This window comes from Tasmannia lanceolata, unplaced genomic scaffold (assembly GCF_043159265.1).
Source record: "Tasmannia lanceolata isolate RefF3 unplaced genomic scaffold, GAP_Taslan_0.1 ptg000013l, whole genome shotgun sequence".
Classification (NCBI taxonomy): domain Eukaryota; kingdom Viridiplantae; phylum Streptophyta; class Magnoliopsida; order Canellales; family Winteraceae; genus Tasmannia; species Tasmannia lanceolata.
In genome coordinates, this window is record NW_027518690.1 from 26,689,703 (window position 1) to 26,711,089 (window position 21,387).

Consider the following 21,387-nt stretch of genomic DNA (forward strand, 5'->3'; position numbering starts at 1 on the left):
TGAAAGAACACCATACATTAACTTCGGAAAGAGAAAAATAAACAACCAAGAAATTACCTCGATGCGCTTCCTCTTTCGCTCGCAGGGTTTTGCTAGGGAGGGAAAAGAAGACGAGCTCTCTGTTGAAGCCACAGATGAACGTCAAGTAGCCATTTTTTATTCTTTTTTTTTATTTGTCTTTTGTGCGTATGTCGAATTAGAGAAGATCTCGGGCAGATATGAGTCGCCGAAGTGTCATTTCAAAACTCTATTCTATGAAGATTCTACACAAATTTCATTGATTTCGTGGTTTGCCAGTCGGCTTTCGTTTAGATAGCCACGTCAACCGACCGACTATCGACAAGCTAGGTGATAAAAAAGGTTCAAAAAAAAAACAACCAAATGAGGTCTGACGTTTTAAATCCCTGCAAAAGGCGACGTTTCATCCACTTTTTTGGCAACCAACCCACACCCTTAATTTCAAAAAGAAGGTAGCCAAAGCCAAAGCCGACGTTTCTTCCACTTTTTTGGCAACCAAACACGCCCTTAATTTCAAAAAGAAGGCTGGCGGGATGAAGTGAACTTTTTATTTTCGGCCCAAGGGAAAAAAAGAAAAGAAAAAAAAAAGACAGTCCGTCCGCTTCTCGAAATTTCCCTTTTTCCCTGAACCCTAATTCTGAGTCTCATGCTGCGAGAAGCTAAAATCCCTTGAAAGAAACAAATGAGTGCTGCTCCCATGGAGGTCTCCCTCCAGAGCCCCTCCGATGATGCCGTGCCCTCTCAACCCAACGGCCTTCCGCCACAGTCCATGGTCTCTTCTCCGCTCCCTCCCGACGAGAAAGTCCTCGTTTCTGGTAGATCTCTATCTCTCCCTTCTCTATTCTCTATTTCTTACTTTCTTATTTCCTATGCTTAATTTGTCATTTTTGCCTCCGGGTTACAGTTGAAGTCTGCCTAAATTCCTCCAGCACAGCTCGGATCGTAGATGTCCGGACTGCAGTAGAGAGGTAATTCTATGATTTTTGCCCTTTGTTATGTTTTCTTAGTCTTATATCTTTTTTTTACTCCCATGCTTGCAGAATTATCAGCTGAAGATTCTTACTTGTGATGCAATAGATAATAAGTATCTTTAACTTTCCAAATATTGTCTTATTTTTTTACCCTCGCAATGAATTAATAGTTGGTCACACACGATCATTAATGTTGCATTTCGATGCCCTAAGGACCTTGAAAATGCTGCAAATAATTGCTCATTTATTACCCTGCTATTGCAATATTATGGGCATCCAAGCAAAACCTAATCTTTGTCGTATGTAAAACAATCTAATTAATAAGTATGTTGTGATGCTGGTGATTTGGTAAGCATGGATGAAAAAATAAGTGTCAAAAACCTGTTGGATGGAGTCTGGTGATACATAAAGTGTTCAACAATTGAATACATGAAATCAATTACTGAGCTTCTGAGGGTGAATTTCCAAATGTAATAATCAGATGCCTTTATTCCTTTATGAAGTCGAACTGACAACACTGTTGAATGCCTCATACACGTTATATGATTCAGGTGAAGATACGGAAACCATTTATGCAATCCTTCCTTTACCAAGCAATATACCAAATGGATCTGTACTCACTGGCAGTTTGTAAATGCCCCAGAGAGAGAGAGAGAGAGAGAGAGAGAGAGAGAGAGAGAGAGAGAGAGAGAGAGAGAGAGAGAGAGAGACCCTAGTAAAAACACGTAAAAACAAAAATCTTCCTTCCCATTGAACTCTAACCAAGACCCTAGTAACTAGATTCTGCTAGTGACGAATCGAAATTCTAAAATATTAGAAAACTTTTCCACATATTATCAAAGGATAAGTGATAAGTGCTGCTTGATGCACTTCTTGCTCAGTGCTCGGTGATTCTCAAACACAAGTACTCTGAAAGTTGAAGTAGTGGCTCCACGCGTTGCACGAATTGAAGGAGGAAGAGGAGAACTCTTCCTTGAGATCCAATCCCAATTTAACATTGAAATCCCTTTTGGCTTCTTTGTAATGTCCAGCCCTTCATCCCCTTTTATAGAATCCCCAGTAAGGAATTCATTTCCTTCTAGAGTTCCATTCGAATTTGAATACATTAAAATTCTTCTATTTAACCTATTGCCAAACATTAAACAGACACATATAGTAAAAACGATTTTCCCAATTTTGTAGCTTCCAAATCCAATTAGAACTCTATTAAAAATTAGAAACCTTTTCCAATTTGAAATTCCAAAGGCAACCAAAGAGAGGGGGGAGGAGAGGGGGGGTGGTGAATTGGGTAATTAAAATTTTTGCAAATCAAATTAATTTTCAAATCAACCTAACCCTTGTTAATTAAGAGTGAAATTAAAGTCAAGTTAAGATGTTACCAATCACCAAGGTAGAATGGAGGCAGAGGCAGAAGATGAACACAAAGACTCATAGTGGTTCGGTCCTCCACCAAGAGGCCTACTCCACTCTTCCCAAGTTTGTCTCCTTGCGGCTTTCCACTATCTTGATCCTCCTTCAATTTAGCTGGATCCGAGCCTTTTACAAGTCGAGTCTTGAAACTCTCCAAAGGATTTAACTAAGGTGGAATATTCATAGTGGTTCGGTCCTTCACCAAGAGGCCTACTCCACCCTTCCCAAGTTTGTCTCCTTGCGGCTTTCCACTATCTTGATCCTCCTTCAATTTGTTTGGATCCGAGCCTTTCACAAGTCGAGTCTTGAAACTCTCCAAAAGGATTTAACTAAGGTGCCCTTTCCACCTCTTTTACAATGGTTGAAGATGAAGATGAAGAATGCTCTTGTGCCTCTTTGTAGGCTTGTAATACAATGAATGCTCTCTTAAATCTCTCCAAGAAGATTACAATTAATGCGTATGGAGATCTTCTTCACATGTAGTAAATTCACAAATCAAAGCTCTTTTGAATAAGTAGTTGAAACCTTGGAAGGTATTGAATGCAAGTGTAAATTTGTTTTTCAAGTGTTCAAAAGGATGTAAATGCTTCAATTAAGTCCATATTTATAGCCCTCAACAAGATATAATCATTGGAGGGCATTTAGGGCATTTTTAGCCTAAAAAAGTCAAATTGAAAACTAGCCGTTATAGCCTACAACGGCTATATTTTTCGCCAAGCCCGGTCGACTGGCCCTACTCGATCGACCGCCCAGGGCTTGCTGATCTTTTTTATTTTTCTACCCGTAGGCCACTCGGATTACCGGCCCTGTATGGGCTGCCCATTTTTTTTATTTTTCCAGGGGCTGATTCACGGTCGACCGAGCCTACCTTGGTCGATTGGCCCTGTCAAGATTTGTATTTGTATTTTTCTTTTTGGGCAATCTTTTGGGCCTTGGTCTATGGGTCTTTCCCTTATCTTTTATCATGGTTTAGGACCTTTGGAACCTTTGAAGATGATATACTTTGAAATGTAAAATGGTCCAAAATGGTTTTGAAAACGGTTTGATGAAAAACTTTGAAAAGTGCAAAACCACTGTGAAAATGATCTCCATAAAATACTTGTCTGGGATTGTCCTGGCTTCAGTGGTGCTCCCTTGAGCTTTAGCTTGTGCTTGTGAACACTTTGGCTTGACTTGTCCTTGTGACTCCACCAATCTTTAAATGCCTTCACTTTGGGTCCTTGAGTGAGTCACCTACATTGGTTCATCTTACAAGCATTGCCATGGTACTTGTGCAAGTTGTGATTTTTAATGATTAACTTGTCTAATTCACAGCACTTGCAAAGTACATTAGTGTACTTAATCAATTTGGGTTTGTGGATCATCAAAACATAGGTAGGGTTGAACCCTTGGGCTAACACAATTCAATCTCTCTCTCCTTTTTAACTCCAACCAATAGGAAATCACATAAGTATTAGCTAATAGGATTTGACATTACCCTCATCCAATAGGATTTCACATTACTCTCATCCAACAGGTCAAAAACTATATTTTTTTTAATTCGTCAAGTCTATCTTCCATGGCCATGAGCCTTATATTGTATAGAGGGAAATTTGTGCAGACTTTTTTTGGTAGGTTCATCCGGGAAGACATGGCTAAAGACATCTATTCAAACATAGTAATAGAATCCTAGACAAACTTAGTTACTTATTGTTAACTTACCAACTTCTCCAAAATCTTAAGCTGCTGGAGAAAGGCGTTATTTATCTTTTATACTTTAACAGTCCCTCGCACGTGTGGCCCACTTGGGAAACACGTGGCACATGTGGTCCCACTTTGGGCCGACCATCGCATGTGGATTTTTGCTATCCGGGAGGTTTGAACTCGAAACCTTTGGCTCTGATACCATGTTAACTTACCAACTTCTCCAAAAGCTTAAGCTGCTGGAGAAAGGCGTTATTTATCTTTCGCACTTCAACACTTATAAAACACGCTATACATTTGTAATTAAATGAAACCTGCTAAAAGCAATAGTCCTCAACATCAAAACATATTAGAACTTTCCTAACTAATGTGAGTGAATAGCTATGAGAGCATCAAACTTTAAATAAAACAAAGTGCTAAAAAGGCAACAATCCCACAAATAGGAACTACTTTTAGAAACAAATGCTTTCCTATCTGGGCTCTAGGGACTAAAAATCTATGATTTGGCCGACACTTCGAATTTATTGCCGACTCATGTGTCCGACACGACACCCGTGTCAGACACGACACCCGTGTCCACACGTGTCGACACTCCTTTGGACACTTTAACTTTTATTGCTGGAAGCGTTAGACTTAATGTGGGTGTGTGGACATTTTTTTGTACCGTGTCAGGTGTGACATTATGTTTTTTTATTGAATATTGTGTTTACCTCATTTAGACAACTTGTATCCAAGTTGAAAATGGACACACGAATCCATATCCACAAATCATAATCACATATACTTTCTATTTTAGCCGTGTCCCCATTTCTAAAGTTTGGGGGTTTGCCGTGTCCGACACTCCGTGTCCGTGTCGACACGCAACACTCGTGTCCGTGTCCACAAATCATAGCTAAAAATATAAATTGAATTAGAATCCAAACTCCCTTATGAAAATAAAAAAGAAACTACTTTGTGTGTGCCATATTTGCTTTTGCATCACTTTGATAGCCCCATCCTTGTCCTAATTAAATAACTATTCAAGCAACAACGACAACACTAAAAATAGATAAAGAAAAAGTCCCGCAGCTAATTATTAGGTGAGACCCACAAAACAAAATAATCGCCCACAAAAATTGGAAAAGAGAAGTTAAAAGAATAGGCTACGCATTCCTTCTTCATATTTTTGAATGATACTCCACATTCCTTTATCATTTAAAGAGCCAAGAGTAAAAGCTTCTTAACATGGTGGTTTGATTGTACGATGATTGATTCCTCTCTGTCTTAGCTCTCCTTCACAATAGCTAGAAAACCTTTCATATATAGTCCACATTTTTTGGAATCGAAAAGGTCTTTTGGGTAGAGCATCCAATTTGGCAAGAGAGATTAAAAGGTGAGCATGTTTTGAGCATGTTCTGGCTAGATGAGATACCTTTAACTTTATGTTCTGCCCTCCGCGTTTGCTATTTACAAATATTCTATCTAATCAAGCCTTTACCCTTTCCCCCTCTCTTCCTGGTTATTGCTTCTAATAATCTACTACCGTCATAGCCTACATCCGTAACGCCAGCTCCATCAACGGTGTCTTGAAAATCATGAATCGATCTTAAGGATGGTTCTCTTACTCCGGCCTTTTAATTTGGGCTAAGAATTGCATTGAAATGCCCTCCCACTGGTCATGTCTCCATGGTGTTACCACCAGTTTCTATTTGATATTCCTAAAGTTTCCCCCTTTATAGGGAACAACGTACGTAGGCAAAAGTCAGAGTTGCAGTCATCATACCTTCTCTATAGAAGGCTTTTATCCTATGATTTGTAGACACGGACACGAGTGTCGCGTGTCGACATGGACACGGAGTGTCGAACACGGCAAACCCCCAAACTTTAGAAACGGGGATACTGCTAAAATAGGAAGTATATGTAATCATGATTTGTGGATATGGATTCGTGTCTCCAGTTTCGACATGGATACGAGTTGTCTAAATGAGGTAAACACAATATTCAATAAAAAACCAGAATGTCATACTTGACACGGTACAAAAACATGTCCACACCAAGGAAGCAGGATTCTTCCTTCTCTAACACTTCCAGAAATACAAGTAAAAGTGTCCAAAGGAGTGTCGACATGTGTGGACACGCGTTTCGTGTCGGACACGGTAGGACACATTAGTCGGCAATAGATTTTAAGTGTCGGCCAAATCATAGCTTTTATCGTAATTGCTTGACTTATAGAACTGATAAAGTCAAGGACAATACCATTCTTCCACATCAGCCATATTCTTGCGCACACTTCATTAGTCATGTATTAGTCCATGCCAATTTTCCTTTTAGTCTCCTCAATATCCACTTTGTCTGCCATTGGTTGTGATATTGCAGCAAGGCATATGTTGTGAAGCTTTATAAGATACTTTACCAGACGCACCAATTGAGAGATGTAGCATGTTTACTTTGTAGTGCGGGTCTTGACACCGCTAAATGTCTTCTTGCTGCTATTAATATCTACACACTTCATTTTATGTTCTTTAGTAGGCTGACCCGTAGGATATATGCCATATGAATCATATATAACATTTTCTTTGCCAGCCTTATTAGTTACAGCCATGACAACATTTTCAATCTGCTCTTCATCAATCCTCTGGTTCCTTATGTCGTTCTTTTCAGACCATTCTGCCCTTTCAATGCGTTGATTCCGGTTGCTATTATCCTTATTGATAGTTATTTTTCTGGCACACACAAATGTAATTTCTTGTACTCGATAGCTGTTTGTGTTATCATAAGTACTTTGGGTCTCTAATTTTTGGTTCCGCATGCTGAAACTGCACTATGGCTGTCATTTTATGGCCATTTCTGATATTGTCCTCCACTTCCCCGTCCACATTCACAACACCAGATTGCCTGACATTCTTGACATTCTGTATGCGAGATCTGTCTAGAATATCATATTTTGTACTAGATTGAATATTCGAAGAATTTTGAATATTCTCTGCTCGATTACTTTGGTTCCTTGTGCCTGGTTTAAAAAGTTGAATCTACATATCACTGCTTTCCACTTACACTTGCCGATCATTTCTGATCTTATCGGCCTCTTCTTCCTTTATCTTCTCATCTGAAATTTGCTCGGCTGCCTTAGTGTTCACTGGTTCGTCGTTTTTATCACATTCTTCCCTTGTATCTCCGTTGCTTTCCCCTGTCCGTGCCGTGTCTCTGCAATCCCCCTTTTCCCAGCATGTTGTTCTCTTATTTTACTAGTCATTCGGATCTCCCACTTGAGTTCATAGCCTTTCCTTTATCGATTCTTTTTGCATTCTTAAGGCCTAATCTACAATCACCCCTGCGATGACCTATTTTGAAATAGTGATTGCAAAATTCTGGGATTGTTTCGTAAACTATTTTCTGTCACATTCCCACATCCTTGGAGATGCTTAGATATATCCTTTTTGGGAGATCCCTCATCAAATCTTCTTCTATGCACATTCGAGTAGCATCTAGCCTAGTTCCATTCAAAGTAGGTTGGGTGATCTTTAAGACGTTTTCCTATGATTCTTCCACCCGACCTCAGCAGAGTAGAACATCAATGGAATATCTGTGAGATATGAACAAACGAGTTTTCATGGCAAAACCTGAGTTGCGGATTCCATCGCTTGAATCTAAACAAGTAATTTTTGGTGTATAGGTGTTCCTTTAACATGGTATCAGAGCCAAAGGTCTCGAGTTCAAACCTCCTGGATAGCAAAAATCCACATGCGATGGTCGGCCCAAAGTGGGACCACATGTGCCACGTGTTTGCCAAGTGGGCCACACGTGCGGGGGAGTGTTAAAGTATAAAAGATAAATAAGTTAAATAATGCCTTTCTCCAACAGCTTAAGCTTTTGGAGAAGTTGGTAAGTTAACAAAAATACATCTTATCTTTCGAACTAACAAGCAGCAAAGGGCAATTTCCAATGAAGTGAGAACTGTAATACAGTAATCATGTAATTTTAGTCCATAAATGGCTTTGTTGAAACAAATACTCCAAGACCGTCATGCTTGGCCAATAATAACCATGAACCATCCTATATTATGGCAGTCAATGCATCATACACATGTCATTTGTTGCATCGTCTTGAGAGTGCCTAGCCTTTTAATTTGGATAAAAGTTACTAGTAAAAGAGATGGAAGTGTTTGGATGATGACATCCCAAGATAATGACAATGTATTTCTTGACAGAGACATTATATCTCCCAAGCAAGTTTTTTTTCCCACGAAGGTTGGTAGTATAAATGCATTCTACACATCAAGTTAGTAGAGAGGTCAGCCTTTGATCAATGCTCTACTAGACACATCGTGAGGAAAAGTGTTTGTGAGATAAGTCTTGTATACTTTAGGACATCATAAAATATTTTCTTTTTTATTTAAGAGGGCTGTTCTATTCTTCAAATCTTTCTGGCAGTTTTATTCTATATGTACCTCCTGTGTATGTCTTTCATTGGTCATTTGCTATTTTCAACTCTTTCCATTTTGTGCTGTCCATATACATATTTCATGATCATTGTTGCGGTTGACAGGTAGATTATTAAGTTTTGGCTTGTAAAGATGCTACTCTTCTCAAGTTCTGTAGTTCATTATTTCTTCTAGTATGCTAAATTTTTTATATTTGTTATCATCAGAATGCTGGAAAACAGAAGTTTAAGCTACGTAGATGGTCCTATTCCTGTGCCTGTTGATGATTCATTTTTGATGGAAAACGTAAAAAGGATCCAAATTTGTGACACTGGTAAGCCGATGAATCACTCTCAGAGAACATATGGCATGGTTGGCTAAACTGACAAGTTTCTCCTGATTTCTTTTCCATGAAAGTCATTTTTTTTGACATTTGGTAACACCCTTTCTAGTAAAATTTTTTTTCAGCTAATATTTTTCATAAAAATACGATGAAAAATAAGACCAATGCAATGCTATGGTTTTCCAAGGAAACTGTTTTGTTCAATGAAATTTTCTCAGCATAGCCACACATGCCCATGTAGATGATAAGTAGAAACCCTTAACTGCCTAGTTAGGTTTAGTGGTCAGTGTTTTGCAGGTATTCATGGTTTCTGATGTTTGAACTGTTGGTTTTGTAGATGAATGGGTGGAGAACCATGAAATTCTCTTATTTTGGCAAGTCAAACCTGTTGTGTATGTATTTCAGGTGATTTGGACATGTAATATTGGCATAATGAGTCATATTTCCTTCTATTCTTTTCTTTATACCTTTATTCATGACTATTGGTGTTTAGATTTTCTATTCTAGATATGCTATAGTTAGGTCTTTAAGCTGCATGCGCTTGGCACACTATTCCTTTTGAAGTTTGTGAGTTCTCTTGGTCTCATAAATTAATTTTCATTTTTGATGATCCCTTTCTGTATAATGTCCTCAATGATAATCTTTGATTGAATTGCTTCTACAAGTCCAAGGGACTAATTTGTCTATCCTCAGGGTTCATGATTTAATGTATTTGAAATAGGATTTGTATTAGACTATTAGGCATTAAAAATACAAACACACTGCCGATAACAATATGCATTGATTGATACACCTTTACGGAAAAAGAACTCCAAAAAGATTAAAAAAGAAAATATGGATCATTATAAATTATAGATCAATAATAGCGACATTAACACATACTGTTTTGCTAACTTTTATGCACTCCCTATACATACAATTGGAATGTGTCTAGTGGTCGAGGCCTATTGATGTAGGGGGCCACAAGGCCCACAACTGGACTGTACGAAATTGTTGACTCCAATGTTGAATGTATGGTTCTAATCACTCCATCAAGGATTCAAGACTTGCAAAATGCCAAAGTCGATTTTTTTGGTAAAATCCTAAAATTGCCTCTTTTTGGTAAGGGCAAGAATTGTTCGTCCCTCATGGGGCCAAAACAGTCTCATATGGTTTGTTGGTGGTCCACTATATAAACAAAACCTGATGAATGTGCTATTGTTAATGTGAGATTTGGATAACAGTTTAGTGTCACCAATTGACACAAATCTGGAGATTGATTGACTGATATAGGTCTAGCTGTGACCAGAACTAGCTTATTTAGCTTTCTTGTCACTGAAATTTGCATCTCATTTTTAAATTCAGCCACCTATACTTTGAGATATAATTCAACACCCCCACAACGATTTTCTTCTCTGGAATGGTTAGCTTCTTCAAATTTCTCTGGTCAAGATTTCCTGGGTCTTTTTGATGGCTTGTTAATGTGGCGACATGAATATATTGAAAATATTGAAGGAGAGCAGTGGGCGAATTATTCGAAGAAAAATTTAGATTTTAATCTTGATTTTGAAGCTTGGACTGCAAATAATCAACTAGTTATTGCATGGATAATTTAAACTCTCTAAAGATCCTTGCTCAAATTCTTGATGTGTTGGTCACATGAGAACTTAATAAAGCTTTTCATGAAACATTTGGTTAACAATTTGAGGCTTGTATCATGCACCTTTGTGCTGAATTCGCCAACGGCAAAAATTTTCTCCCACGTGTTTCAATTACCTCAAGAAGCCAATGTCTTTTTGATCAGCCTCCTTCCATGTGAGAATTTGTTGATGACAGAGACGAGGTTTGACAGGTTCCTGGGGTTGTTGGTGACAAATATAAATTTGTTATAGCATCTATCGTTATCCTTATACCATTTCACTCTCTGAGCTATGGAATTTTGTTCTTTATAGTGAGCTCATTCTACTTTTGGAAACAAGTCCATTCAGTGCACAAATCAAATTCAGGACTTAACTTCTAATGCATCTTCCTTAGTTGTATGTGGACAAGTTGGCTGTGTATTTGTCTGTTTATAAGGTGGGTTGTAGTATTTTATGGATCATTTTACATATCGTCTTCCTGCAGTTCCCTGTTGCCTAATTATGTTGCCTTTGGTGGATGTGGCTCTACATCTCTTTCTCATGTATTAGCTCCCAATGATCACGGTCTCTTGCTCCAATGGTCTCCTCTTCCTATTTTACACAGTGGATGAGAACCTTTTGGCCCTTTTCTTTATCGTGCTCCAACCACTAGTCTAGGGCGTTCTTATCAGATATATGGACGACATGAGAATATCATCGTGTAATGCTACCATCCCTTCAGTGCGGACTAGCAGCAAAGAACCAGCATTTGTCATCTTAATGACCAAATTTGTGATGACTTTTTCCTTTAGAAGCATATTAGATAGTTGATATGGTTGCAACCAATTGGATAGTTGATGAGCCATGTTTTCTTTCTTCCTTGATTCCTCAAATTCATTATTTTCCTACAGTCATTAAGAGTGCCTCATCTATTTCCATTTTTAGGACCAGCTTCGACTCTCTTGTTGTTCCTGTTTTTAAAAGCTTCTTTTTTGTTTCTTAGTTTGTTGATCTACATCAATGATCTTTCTTTTTTATTGCTTGTGATTTGTGAAGACTGCACAATCCACATGAAGGTAGCACAATTTATATGAGGACACCAACATTCCCATGTAGGCAGCACAACCCTCACAAGAGAACCACCGACCACATGAAGGCAATATGGCCCTCACGAAGGTACAACATTCCACATGAAGGCAGGGAAGTTCAAATGAAGGCAGCACTGTCCATCCTACACTCCACACGTATCATCACAACCCTTTATGCATATAATTTCCATACCTTGTTGTATAACTTCCTCTTTGATTTGTCACCATAAAAGGAATACCTACAATGGTACACACTATGTCACGAAAGAACCTATGGGTTTTCCATGTACAAAGAAGGGAGAAATCCATATGGTCTTCTCTACAAAAGAGAAGAGATTAAAGAAGAAAAGGGGATATAAATTGAGGGTTTTCAAGAAGGGAACACAAAAGTCAGACCATGGCAATGTTGGTTCTTGGCTCTGATACCATGTTAATGTAGAAATAAAGAACTTCAGGAGATCATCTTGTAGTGAGATTGGGTGTGGAGAATAAGAGAAAGGAGAAGGAAAGGAGAAAAAAAGGTAATAGAGTAGATTGAATTTATAGGGTTTGATAATCAACACTACATCACACATAAGGTACTGACATATATTAACCAACTTAGAAGATTGCCACTAGGGCACGCACTATGATGGGTCCCATTCTAACTACTCACTAATAAACTAAATCATGTTCATAAAACCTATTACAATCTATATAAAGATACTTATCTTTTAACAAATAGAAAGTATCTGAAATCCCAAAGGGCAACACACAAGAGGGGGTGAATGGGTGTTGTTAAAATTTTCTTCTTAAAAAACTAGGGCAAATAATATTTTACCTAGTTAGTTCTAACACTTGTTCAAATTATATTCAAAATAAAAAAGGGAAAGAGTTTACCACCACCACAAAGGAGAGAGGAGAAAGAGTAAGGAGACCACACAATGATTTATAGTGGTTCGGTCACAACTTGACTACTCCACTACCCAAATACTTCGCCTTTCCTTGGGATTTTCTCCACTATGATGAGACTCCTTGACGCCGCCTCATAAAGCGTATACAACATTCACCACCTCAACAAGGGGACACACTCTTGTATTACAAATCCACCTCCTAGGACGTTCTTCTTCGTTGCACTAGGCCTTGAAGCAAGAAACTCCTCTTTACAATCTCAAAAACCAATGAAACAAGGATGAAGGAAAATGAAAAATACTCAAACCTCTTGTAGGCGTATACAACTCTCAAAGCTCACAAGCCTCCCAATGATTGATACTAAAAGCTTAGGGAGAACCTTTTGGCGAGAATGAATGCAAGTTTAAATGCTCAAGAGATTTGAAGAAGAATCCTTTTGATTTCAAAGATTAAAGCTCTAGGGTTTGATAAAATGCTCAAAAGGTAAGAAATGAGGGTTTTCTTCATGTTTAAATACCCATAGTTGATTTAGAAAACCTCAATGGCAAAACCGTAATAAAACTGGGTAGGTGGGGTAGTTGCACCTAAGGTTTTAAATTTCGATTTCGGTGTTTCCAGAAACCGAAATTTCGGTCGAAATTGGGCATTGGCCCACAAAATACCAGTTTTTGGTAAAGTAATAAAATAATCAAAATTAAGCATTAATTTCGCCGAAATTTTCCAAATTTCGACCGAAATTTTGTAATTTCAAAAATTTCGGTTTCGTATCTATTTCGTTTCGGATTTCGGTCGAAATTTAAAACCATGGTTGCACCTACTACTGGCAAGTTCAAACAGCTCTTTCGCCGTATCGGAGCGGTCGACAAAGCCACCGCGGTCGCCCGCCCTTATCGGGCGCCTATTTTTATTTTCAAAATTTTTATCGCCGCGGTCGACCGGGGTCACCGTGGTCACCCGCCGAGGGCTACCTGTTCGAAAAAACATTTAGCTTGAAAACAATATCGCGGTCGACCGAGGGGGTCGCGGTCGTCCGCAGGATGCTCTCATGCCTGCTTTCCACAGTTTTGTGTCCTCTCTATCTTCTGTTTCTTTGCCATAGTCCTTGGTTGCCGCACTTGATCACCCGTGGTGGCGCGCTGCTATGGACCTTGAGATTGATGCCCTTCAGGCTAATCAGACTTGGGATTTAGTTCCTCTGCCCCCTAGTGCACACCCTGTTGGGTGTCGTTGGGTCTATACGGTGAATTATTTGCCTGATGGCCCTGTTGAGCGCCTTAAGGCGCGCTTGGTTGCCAAAGGGTATGCTCAGACGTTTGGGGTGGACTATGGTGAGACATTTTCTCCTGTTGCGAAGAATCCTTCACTGAGTATTCTACTTTCTCATGCTGTCAATCAGGGCTGGCCTCTACATCAGTTGGATGCCAAAAATGCTTTTCTTCATGGTGAGCTCACTGAGCAAGTTTATATGGAGCAACCTCCTGGGTATGTTGCTCAGGGGGAGATGTCATCCTCTTTGTGTCGATTAAAGAAATCCATTTACGGTCTCAAGCAGTCTCCTAGAGCATGGTTTGGAAGGTTCAGATGCCATTATACGCTTTGGTATGAAGCAGTGTGCAGTTGATCATTCTGTCTTCAGCTGTCAGTCTATAGTTGGGTGTGTACACTTGATAGTCTATGTCGATGACATACAGCTACACTTGATAGTCTATGTCGATGACATACAGCTGGGATCCAGAAATTGAAGACCTTCTTGCAAAATGAATTCTCTACCAAAGATTTGGGTCGTTTTAGATACTTCTTGGGTATTGAAGTTGCATATTCGACAAAGGGGATCTCTCTCTCACAGAGGAAATATGTCTTAGACTTGCTTGAGGAGACAGGTTATCTTGGAGTGAAACCTGCCTCAATTCCATGGACTCAAATGTGAAGTTACTACCTGAAGAGGGAGACTTGTAGATGACCCAGGCAGATATAGGAGGCTGGTTGGTAAACTTATCTACCTTACAGTCACACGCCTAGATATCTCTTTTGTTGTTGGTGCTGTCAGCCGACATATGAGTTCACCTCGTACTTCACACTGGGCAGCAGTTCTTCAAATTCTTCGGTATTTGAAAAGTGCTCCAGGTAGAGGGTTGCTATTCAAGAAACATGGACATCAGAAGATAGAATGGTACACAGATGCAGATTGGGCAGGATCTCCAGCTGATAAGAGATCTACCACAGGATACTGCACATTTGTGGTAGGTAACCTTGTGTCATGGCGAAGTAAGAAACATGACGTTATCTCCAAATCTAGTGCAGAGGCGAAGTATAGAGCTATGGCACACACAAGTGGAGAGCTCATTTGGTTACGCTCTCTCTTGTCAGAGATCGGCTTCTCCCCATCATCCCCTTCTCAGTTATATTGTGACAACAAGGCAACGATTCACATTGCCACAAATCCAGTCTTTGATGAGAGAACTGAGCATATCGAGGTTGATTGCCACTTCATCCGGCATCGGATTCAAAACGAAGAAATATGCACAGTGTTCACTAGATCGGTGGACCAATTAGCGGATATATTTACCAAGCCATTGAACAAAGCCAAATTGAGTGATAATTGTTGCAAGCTAGGAATGTTTGACATATACATTCCAGCTTGAGGGGGAGTGTTAGTGTATGTATATGCCTATGGGCATATTGGTCTTTTGTATATCTCTCGTTATATATAAATACATAAGTGAGGGGAAGACTCTCCAACTCACTCTTTCTCTTCTTCCTCTTTCTTTCTCCCTCTTTGGCTTCTAACATAAACCATCACTTATGCAAGATGACCAGCCATAATAATTTAACAACATCAAACTCCTAGTGAAATGCATTATCGCGCATGTCTCATAATTCAATCATACTATATTACACATGAAATGTATATAAATATTTATGCATAATACATACACCACATTTCACATGTAATTCATATAAATATAATTATGTAACATATACCGATATAGTATACCACTATTGCACTTAATGCTTTGGTTTCGATATGCGTTTCGGTTCGGATAGTCATTTCCTGTCGGTTTCAGTGAAAATTTAAAACCATCATTACACTTGCAAATTTGTGTTGAACTACAATTCTTCTGATATGATTTTTATGTCTACTACACTTAAATACAATGAATAAACAATTCTGACTAGGTTAATAACAATATTGAACAACACAGCCCTTCCTGTGGAATGTAGAATCTCTCTCGCGTTACTTGTGTATTCTACTAGGTGTGAAAAAGGTTCTTTCCTTCTATGACATTGAGAACCATTTTTATTTATATGATATATACAATTTCTTTATTTCTTTTCTTTACTATGCTGCCATTACAAAAAAGAAGAATATAAGAAGAAAAATTGCTTGAATTATGTTTCCCATTCAATTGTTCTGTCTTTTTAGTTCAAATCCGCATTAGTGCAGTGTTATGCCTAATATGTTGTGGAACATGGGTCTAACAGCTTTGTGAAGAGGGCCCAGGGGAGGAAGTAGGTGGAGATGAACTACTTTCTAGCTTCAATGAATGGGTCCTTCCCGCAAGAGAATTTGATGGCATGTGGGAGAGGTTTGTTTAAAAGATTCCTCTTGATTTTTTCATGTTGACATTTCTAATAACTGAATATTCTGTTTTTTTATTTTTGCAGCTTAATTTATGAAACTGGTTTGAAGCAAAGGTTGTTGCGGTATGCTTCGAGTGCTTTATTATTTACAGAGAAAGGGGTTAATCCTTGTCTAGTGTCTTGGAATCGGTACGTCATATCTTCTTAGGTTGATGGACATTTGTCTTTTTAAATGACCATAAAATACGTCGAAGTCTTAGTTGGTTTCTAAAGTACTGAGTTTACTGGCTAAAGTAGGAGCATCTTCTTTGTTTATTTGATTGGGGTACTGATATCTGCATGACCATGTTTTGGTAATGGGACTTCTCAACTTGTTTTAAACTTCTCTGATTTTCTCCTGAGAGCTTTTTTTAGCATGGAAATGAGTGCGGCCCCGGTGGACCACAAAGTTTTTATAGATTTTCCGAAAATACAAGAGGACATGCCAGCTATTTTTTGAAAGCCGAACCTAGAGGAAGAAGACCCTAACGAACCACAAACCCAGCCAACCAGGAGGAAGCGGTTGAGCACCACTTCGCAAACTTATTGGTTAGGTCAAAGATTGGGGAAACCAAGATCTTCACATCTGGCTGCCACCAGCTGCACTGGGCATTTCTTTTCAAGAGAAAAAAACACATGGTTGTATTTAACTTTACATGCTTTGTTGGCCAATGCATCCGCCACCATATTTCCTTCTCTGTATTGGTGATGATACACCGAAGATAAATCTTCCAATGAGGATCGAATTTTAGGCCAAAAATAGAATATACACCACGAGTGGCTGCCTTTTTTTGGAAGTGAGGTCCGTGCGAGCTTTATTGTTGCAGTCAATCCATAATTTCAGGATGTTTAGATCTTTACTAAGGCGGAGGCTGTCCTACATCGCTCTCATTTTCACCACCATGTTGATGGTTTTCTCATAGTAAAGCGAGAATGTTGAAATGACTTTCCTACTCGAGTCTTGAACTACTCCTCCCGCTTCTCCAGGGTTGCCCCTAGAGGTCCATCTATGTTCAACTTGGAATGCAACTTCTGTGGCTTTTGTCACTAATTCCACCCCTCGCTTCAACTTCGCCCTTTGGGCATCAACATTTACCAGACTCTCCAAAGCGAGTCCTCCAAACTTAGTTGTTTAGATCTGCTCTGAGATAACTCAGCACCTCCTAAACCTTTTAAAATTTGTTTTTTCCAACCAGGGAAAACCTTTGCACTTCCCCTCCATCTTTACCAGGCAACACTCTTTCAATATTGCCCATATAATAAGATTAGATGACAGCCAGAGGGGCTCACCTGCTTGGTTGCTCTTTTGCAACTGAAGATAATCCAATGTAGGACCCGGATCCTATCAGGTTACACAAACAGAAGCGGGACACACACCCTAGATTTTGGAAAGAAGTAGCCTAGAGATGTTTATTTTCATGGGATCATATTTGTAGAGGGGTATTTTGGGGGTTTCCTTATAAGTTATGTTTAAATCACATAAGTTCACTTACATGACTTAAGTAGACCCTCTTTGCTTTTTTTGCACAAATAGTAATAAGAGTTTGTGGGTTGGGTTTTCCAACAGTATGACACCATTTGCCCTTTCTCCCTCTTCCTTCTTCCTCTACTCCTCTCCGTTTATTCTCTTCCTATGATCTCTTATTTCTTATTTAATAGTCTAATCTTGATTTATATGATGGTATCAGGGTAGGTTCCAACTGAATTCTGATCGAAACCCTCTACAAGCATGTCGTGGAGGTTTTGTAGGGTTTGGAGATGAAGGAGTCAGATGCAAACCAGTTTTTGTTTTTGTGTTTTCCTTTAAAGTGTGATTATTAATGAAGGAAAAAGAGTCTAATTAGAAAGCTATGTCTACTATGGGAAATTACTCACAATTATTACCCAAGTCTGATGATTACCATTTTTAATGTCGAGTTTAATGTCGAGGGGGAAACTGTATTGAATGGACTCATCTAAATAAAATGTTTTTTGGCAACTGGAAAAAACTTGGGTAAATGATAGTAAATCAAAAGAGCCATGGGGGCATGATCTATCCCATGGAGACCGGCAAAGTGAGAATCTCACTGCTATGTTATAGCTGCTGCATTCGATAGAACCTAATTTAGTTTGACTTAAGAGTCCTTGTTGAGTTATGAAACTTGACAATTTGCTAAGGATTGTGGAACTAGTTATTCTCCAAGTTCAAATAAAAATTCATCTTCTTTTTAACTAGTTCATTATGATGTGGGGGGTTCTGCCCCAGTTACCTCTGCTTTGGGTTTTGGATATATTTGATGAGAAATAGAGCCGAGGAACTAACATTGTGGATTTTTTTTTCATTAAACAGTTTGGACGCAATTTGGTGCTCAAATCAAAGTCTTTCGTTTTGATCAAGGAGGGGAGTATCTAGATCGTGGTTAAAATGGAATATTTCCTTTAACATGATATTGAAGCCCGATCCTCCCATTCCCACACATTTCAACAAAAGGATGTTACTAAACCGGATAATAAGTATCTTCTTGAGGTCACCAGTTCTGTTATTGAGATGAAGGACCTAAAGGTTTATTAGCATGAAGCAATGCTAACTGCTGCATATGTGTTTAATTAGATGCTCACTCCTGTTCGTGCGAGGGCAATATCCTCTTCATCTTGTCTCCTAATAGTACTTTTCCCTCTTCCTCTAAAATTATTTGGTTCTGTCTCCTTTGTTCCTATGCTTGGTCGTACCAGTGGTTGTGATTCCTCCAAAATTACGTTTGTCTCCTTTTTTCCCCTACCTTATCGCCCTTACTTGTTGATCACCAGGTAGAGGTCTTTTGTATCAGAATTATGGTCACTTGTATGTAAGAGGCCGTGATGCTGCTTATGCTGATGATAGGGGGGCCCACCAACAAGTGTTTTGTTTGTTCATTTTTGGTCATTTGGTAACGTGAAAGACTAAGAAGCAATTTGTTGTTGCTAGCTCTTCAGCTGAAGCTGAATGTCGATCGATGGCTCATGCTAAATCTGAGCAAATGTGGTTGCATTCTCTTCTCATAGGTATGGGTGTTGAGATTTCTACTCATATGAAGCTTCATTCTGACAATCATGCATCTAGACATATTGCCTCTAATCCAGACTAAACCTATAGAGGTGGACTGTCATTTTGTTGGTAAGAAAGAGTCTTCTTAGAAAGAGTCTTTTTAGACTATAAACAATCCTTTTGTTCTATCTGTGTCTCAATTGGCTGATATATTTACTAAGGCTACTATTTGGGCTCGTCTTCATGATATCATTTGCAAGCTGGGCATGTAAGATATTTATCCTCCGGCTTCAGGGAAACTGTCAAAGAATCGATGGGACGGTTGTGGCTCCCCATTGTTTTGTTGCCGGGGTTAATATGTTTATTTTCGTGCTATTATATTTGTAGAGGGGTGTCTTGTGGTTTTGCTTCTAAATTATGTTTAAATCTTTTTAGTTCACTCATGTTACTTAAGTGGACTCTCTTTAGTTTTTTACCTTTGCGTAAATAATAAAAAGGGTTTGTGGGTTGGGTTCTCCAACCACCTAAACCCCTTTTGACCTCTTCCTTTCTTGTCTTCTCTCTCTATTCTTTCTACCTCTTATTCTTTTCCCAATCTCTTCTTTAATATTCAAATATTGATTTTTATCAATTACAAGGGTTATTAATGGTCATTTAGTTTTTTGCTTCGTGTTACTTGGTTCCTGGCATCTTATTCTTATTTTTGTACTATAATACCTTAATTAAATTTTTTGTTTGTTCCATTTAAGTGCTATACTTCATTTCCTTTTTCAATTTTCTGCTTTCTCTTCCCATCGAGTGATCACCAAGGGCAACAAGGGCATTGGTCACTCTTTTAGACGATTTGGCTACCTTTCAGTGAGCAAGGAACAATGCAAAATATTTCTAGCAGGTTGACTACCAATCTCAACATTTGAGTTCATGTACCCGGTGAAGACTAAATTCTCAACCTTTAGTATACCCTTTTTTAAACAGTCAAATTCAGTGGCTACTTATATGAAGTAAGCCATTGAGAAAAGTCTGGAGCTCATGAAGTTGGAACAACATATGCTTTATGCCACGCAATACGGGAATGCAAGTTTTCCTTAGTCACAATTAAACATGGGCCGTTCTTTTGTGTAAGACCAAATCAATTAAGTCTATGTAGTTTTGCAAGAATCATGACAAAAAAGGTAGAAATTAAAGTGCAAATAAAGTCGTGAAAGTGGAACTAGAATAAATATTTGTAGATGAATTGAAGTTGTTAGTTTGTTGATTCTAGACTTATTTGTGTACATGGTCATCTCATTAATTGTATCTTTTGTATGCAAAAAGACATTTGGAATGAGTTTTCTATGCATATTCACAGTGTATGTATGCTATTTAATAATAACATTATTACAATGATGTAAACAAGACTCGACTAGTACAACTTATTGTGTCAATGCCTCAAAATTGTACCTTTATTTTGGTAATAAAATTATATCATTGGTCATACTAGGTTCACTTGGAGAAGAAAATGTCCCATACTAACGGATTCAGGTCCATAACCATGGGTTCCAATGCACGAGATCTTGTAGCACTTACCAATGAGGCCCTATCAGCGGGCGAGCGCACCGACTCACATATGGACACATTTGATATCTGTTGCTTCACTTTAATTCTACGTATTCCAGGGTTGTTTTGATTTCAGAACCAATCAATATTTTTGCCATCCTATAAAAGGTTCTACAATGAGCATTCATTTCCCTATATTTGGAAGATTGTGATTGCATTATTGTTCATGTGTATAATTTATTGTTTTTAAGATGGTGATACATAAGAATACTCTCTACTAAATTTAGTTGGAAAGACTTTGCCCCATGCTTTTGAAACATTTCTAACGTTCCAATTGAGACAAAATTATGATTTCACTTTTCTTGAGTTTTGCCTTTCTATATTTGCGACGGGAACCATCCTATGGCCCACATTCTAATTTCTAAGTGTCTTTTAGGTGTTTTTAAGTCTTTTTTAAGTCATAAGGGTGTAGTACAGTCCTTTCCCATCAAAATCACTTACATTCTTTGAGTGTTGAGTATTTTAAATAGCCTCCACACATCTATTATGAAAATCTTAAGTGGGAAGAGAGTCTTCAAGTCATTTGAGTATATTTTAGTGCAATTGTATTAGTTTTTTGTTTATGGTTGTAGGACTTTTTAGTTCTCTTTCGTATCTTATATATGTAGCTTGTGGGCAATTTTCTTTTATATTTTGCAATGATGGAATGAATAAAGATTTGAGATTCCTATCAGGTCATTTTCTACCCCTAAACTCTTATCTTTCTATTATTTCTTTCTTTTATCTTTTCCTTCTACTCTCATCTCCCCCTCATCCCCTCTTGGT

The 21,387-nt window shown here is 38.5% G+C and overlaps 1 protein-coding gene across 1 annotated transcript in view; it reads left to right on the top strand.

The window, feature by feature from the left end:
- The first annotated feature begins 499 nt into the window (after positions 1-499).
- Positions 500-21,387, top strand: part of LOC143891382 (pachytene checkpoint-like protein) — a 67,056-nt gene continuing 46,168 nt past the window's right edge. Inside the window, exons 1-6 of the mRNA XM_077395958.1 lie at positions 500-833; positions 923-986; positions 8,709-8,815; positions 9,162-9,229; positions 15,885-15,988; positions 16,068-16,172. Of these exons, the coding sequence (XP_077252073.1) occupies positions 701-833; positions 923-986; positions 8,709-8,815; positions 9,162-9,229; positions 15,885-15,988; positions 16,068-16,172 (581 nt within the window). The 5' untranslated portion in view covers positions 500-700. The remainder of the gene's footprint in view (positions 834-922; positions 987-8,708; positions 8,816-9,161; positions 9,230-15,884; positions 15,989-16,067; positions 16,173-21,387) is intronic.